Consider the following 5,000-nt stretch of genomic DNA (forward strand, 5'->3'; position numbering starts at 1 on the left):
TGCAGGCATAGCAGTAAAACTGCAGTTTTTATAATACTAGGGGGCTACTACAATATCACAGTTACAAAAAAGTCTATTTCTGGGAATTCAAAATGGAGAATAGAGAAGATCCCCTTTTCATGCAGGAAAAGTGCCATTTTCCCAGTCTGAATACTTAGAATTTGGTGGTGGTGGCAAGTAGGCCCCTATTCATGAAAAAGGTAACAGTGAATGGGCAGCATTAGTTTTATAAACTACAGAAAACATTACACAGTAGGACAGTGTGTAGTAAAAAAAACAGAACCTATCATAGCCCAACAGGAACAACAACGTTCAGCCCATTGGGTACAATGGAATAACAGGATTGCTGCTCCAGGACTGCTGTCCTGTTAGTAGAATTTAATGGACAATAAATAAGTCCACCCTGCTCTGCCGTGTGGAGTTTTGCTGTCCTCATATCTCCATTTGTTTCAGTGCAGCTATGACTGTGAATTTTTTTTTAGGGGCTTTTATGCCCTTATTGACAGGACAGTGTGAGATTGAGACAGCAAGCGAATGGGAGAGAGAGATGGGGAAGGATCTGGAAATGACCCCGGGCCGGAATCGAACTTGGGTCCCCGGTGTAGCAGTGCAGTGCCCTACCGTTTGAGCCACAGCAGGGCCAAGACTGTGAATTTATCGTAATTCAAAGCAAAGCGGCAAAGTAGAGCTAATACATGCCTAATTACTTAAGTATCCTTGATTTGAGGAGAGTTCAGAGGGACTGACCATAATCTCAGTTTACCCACACACTCGGCTCCTGTGTATAATCTGTATAATCCAGTCCAAGAGAGTGTGAAAGCCAAGTCATATCAGCTTTGGGCTAGGAGTAGTACCCAAGGAGTAGCCGTAAGCTTGATGGTAATACTCAAATGGTCAGGGGTGAGATGGGGTGAGCTTCCAACCTAGACATGCTCAGACTTAGTCACAGTCTTGGATGACTTTAGGCCGAAGAAACACATCGCCGTAGTGAAAAAAAATGCTCTCTTTATTCAAATATTTTATGCACCATGTTAAATATTTTAATAAAGAGAGTGCAGTATTTTTCTACTCCATGTGAGATGAGTTTAGGACACAATAGGGCTTCATGTGACTACTTTGGGTGACCAGGCTGTCAGAAGTCCTCGGTTTTTGAGGGTCAGCCTTGGTTTATGTAGTTTTGTACTGAAAGTCAAGAGAGTTTGCAAGAATTGTTTGCAATTGGACTTCTCACTGGAGTTTGGATTTTGCAAGCTCCAAAATGAGATCCATATGCTGACTCAGCATATCCCAATTGACTGATGTGACCTGGCTGAATATTGACTCAATTGATTAGACACAATTGATCATGGTGTTCTTGGGTTCCTTTACTGAAGGTCAATTATGTGAAGTTGTCAACAATTGAACTTCTTTACGGAGCTTTCGAGCTGTTTTTGTCACACTCCATCAAAGTCCAAATGCTGACAACTCAACCATATTGTTTCTGTTGAGGAGTCACATGTCAAGGTGTGAATTGGAGTGAGCCGTTTAGGATCTCCACGTTTTCTATTGTTCGCACCTGTGGTGTGGAAATAAGCACCCGTCCACCTGCCAATGACGGGTGAATTTGGCCTTTGGTGGGTGAAATATGTCAACCCACCAGTCACCTTGACGGGTGTAATTTTTCCACAGGCACCTGGGTTAATGCTGAATTATATTCAGCATCCAACATCAAAGGTTTAAGCATGTTGGTAATGAAAAGAGTTATTGGCATCACAATAACTGCATTTATGAACCCTGAAACAAAAGTATTAATCAGAAAATGATCTTACTTAGCATTACAATGTTTGGATGGAACGGTTGAATATGGAATGGTCTCAACTTGAAGAAAAGAATGGTCGTCGCACACTTGGAACTTCATGCAGTTACATTTAGTAAGACCAACTTTTCGGCTTACGCCTTCATCAGGGACGACACAGTGTTATGGTCTTATTGTTTGGGGGTTGGGTTAGGAATGAGAAGGATGCAGGTTCAGATTTCTTAACCTGTAGGAACCATATTGAGATCATCTGGATTGATTTGGATAATGCCACGTGAATGTAATGCCTACTTATGTACAGTAACTATTATGTCAAAATTGGGTTCACACTGAAAATGGTCTTCATAACTCCTCCTTTATCTTGTGACAAATCTGTATGGTCCAAACGTGTCCTGTTTTAGAGATGTTGCTATGTCAAATTTGCAGTTCCTACAATATCCAACCTAGTACCAAAACTTTGATGGATGTTTTCTCAGTTTCAATGCTGGCGTAGTTACGGCACTTCCCCTTTGAAGGACAGTGCTCTCCTCTCCTCATGGGTAGATAGAGTGACGTCAGAAGTATGGCAAGATATCATTGCACAACTTGTCATATCAGCATTTCATATCAACTAGTGTAATGTACATGTAATTGTACTGTCTTTCCTGCTCTTCTTATGTCTACTCTTCTCCTCTAGATAGAGCATAGTCAGAAATACGCCAACACCTTTTAAGCCTCTCTTAGGGCCTTGCACATGTAAACGAACGTGTCATACTATACTATGTGCTGTGCACATGTGTGCATGTGTTGTATTGTATCTTGTGCTGTTCGCCAATAGCCCCTTTGTACAAACGGGCCCTTTCACTCTTTGTTTAAGAGACTCAACTACATCATAGCACAACACTGCTAGGATATTACAGAGAGCCTTTTAAGCAACCGGTTAAGACTTGATCGTTGCAATTTTGGAGGCAATTGGGCTCCAGAGGCTCTGTGCAAAGGTGTTGATTTCCTTCAGGGTTAGTGAAATGTCTTTATTCTGCTCTACTCTCCCCGCCTGTGAACTGGAGCACATCCAGAAATACAACAAGGTCTTCCGGTCTTGTTTCAGCCATGTATGATAGATATTTAAGCATGTGTTAAATGAGCCATTTTTGATTTTGAGGCATATGCAATAAGGTAAGCGTACCCATTAAGCCCACCAAAATCTAAATTTCTTTATTTTTCAATCATCTTCACATACTTTTTTTTGTGAAATGATTTGTTAAATAGTAAGATTTACCTCTCTTCTCAATGTTTATCACTGAGTTGATGAATATTTCAAAGTACAATATGGAGATTTTTCAGTAGAAAAGTGAAAAGTCTGAGTGGGCTTAAAGGGTACATTGGCTTAATGGGTACGCTTACCTTATTTAGTATGTATCTCTTCTCTCCTCTGCCTGCTGTACTGTATACCAGATGGAGCACAGTCAGAAGTATGGGAAGATCTTCAAGTCGCGGTTCGGGCCGCAGCTGGTGGTGTCGATCGCGGACCGCGACCTTGTGGCTCAGGTGCTGAGGGCCGAGGGGGTGGCGCCCCAGAGGGCCAATATGGAGTCCTGGCACGAGTACCGCGAGCTCAGGGGACGCTCCAACGGACTCATCTCCGCGTGAGTGACCGGGACGTAGACAACAGAGACAACACATGCGCTCGCACGCACACACACATGCACGCGCACACACATACACACACACACACATACACAGAGTTCTGGCAGAGAAGCCACAAGACTCACACACAGATGAGGCATCACACTACTAAACACACACACACACACACACATGCAGAGGAGCAAAGTGTAGTTCAAAGTTCATCCTCAAATGTATGTCGACTGCACTATGTAAACAAAACAAAAATGCTCCATGCGTGCAGGCCATGCTAATCGCACACATTTCACTCATAAGCACATTTTCAGGTCTTGGCATTGCTGGTGTTCAAGATTTCCATTTGTGTGTAACTCAAACTGCAAATGTGTGTGTGTGTGTGTGTGTGTGTGTGTGTGTGTGTGTGTGTGTGTGTGTGTGTGTGTGTGTGTGTGTGTGTGTGTGTGTGTGTACAGCGAGGGCGAGGACTGGCTGAAGATGCGCAGCGTGCTCCGCCAGCTGATCATGCGCCCCCGTGACGTGGCCGCCTTCTCTGACGACGTGAGCCAGGTGGTGGGCGACCTGGTGGGCCGCATCAGGCACCTCCGCACCCTGCAGCCCGACCAGCTCACCGTCCTCAACCTCAACGACCTCTTCTTCAAATACGCCATGGAGGGTAGGTGGCGTAGTATTTGATAGTACAGTATTTAATTATAACCTCTTCTTCAAATACGCCATGGAGGGTAGGTGGCGTAGTATTTAATAGTACATTATTTAATTATAACCTCTTCTTCAAATACGCCATGGAGGGTAGGTGGCGTAGTATTTAATAGTACAGTATTTAATTATAACCTCTTCTTCAAATACGCCATGGAGGGTAGGCGGCGTAGTATTTAATAGTACATTATTTATTTATAACGTCCTCTTCAAATACGCCATGTAGGGTAGGGGGCGTAGTATTTAATAGTACAGTATTCATAATCTCTTCTTCAAATACGCCATGGAGGGTAGGTGGCATAGTATTCAATTTAATAGTGTAGTATTTAAAACCTCCTCTTCAAATACGCCATGGAGGGGAGGTGGCATAGTATTTAATAGCACAGTATTTAAACCTCTTCTTCAAATGTGCCATGGAGGGTAGGTGGCGTAGTATTTGATTTAATAGTGTAGTATTTAAAACCTCTTCTTCAAATACGCCATGGAGGGTAGGTGGCATAGTATTCAATTTAATAGTGTAGTATTTAAAACCTCTTCTTCAAATACGCCATGGAGGGGAGGTGGCATAGTATTTAATAGTACAGTATTTATAACCTCTTCTTCAATACATCTAGGCGCAGTGTACAGTATACTGTATACAATATACTGTAATAGGCTACCACCATTTCAAATACACCATGGAGGATGGATCACACCTCAAGGCTTAAAGCAGAATTCCGTCTAATCAAATCAGCTTGCAGTTGTATTTCTCACACTACAATGACAATGACAGAAGAAATCGTACAGATCATCTTGCAGTGAGGATGTTAACTGAGTATCAAAGTGATGTTTACTTACTTGTGTTGTTGTCTTCACTTTTATTCTTAACATTATTGTATTCTAATTGTGC

The 5,000-nt window shown here is 42.5% G+C and overlaps 1 protein-coding gene across 1 annotated transcript in view; it reads left to right on the forward strand.

Annotated features, from left to right (window-relative positions):
* LOC134459680 (cytochrome P450 27C1) overlaps positions 1 to 5,000 on the forward strand; it is a 20,832-nt gene that overhangs the window by 696 nt on the left and 15,136 nt on the right. Inside the window, exons 2-3 of the mRNA XM_063212062.1 lie at positions 3,230 to 3,420; positions 3,871 to 4,070. Of these exons, the coding sequence (XP_063068132.1) occupies positions 3,230 to 3,420; positions 3,871 to 4,070 (391 nt within the window). The remainder of the gene's footprint in view (positions 1 to 3,229; positions 3,421 to 3,870; positions 4,071 to 5,000) is intronic.

The sequence above is a fragment of the Engraulis encrasicolus genome, chromosome 12 (genome assembly GCF_034702125.1).
Source record: "Engraulis encrasicolus isolate BLACKSEA-1 chromosome 12, IST_EnEncr_1.0, whole genome shotgun sequence".
NCBI lineage: Eukaryota > Metazoa > Chordata > Actinopteri > Clupeiformes > Engraulidae > Engraulis > Engraulis encrasicolus.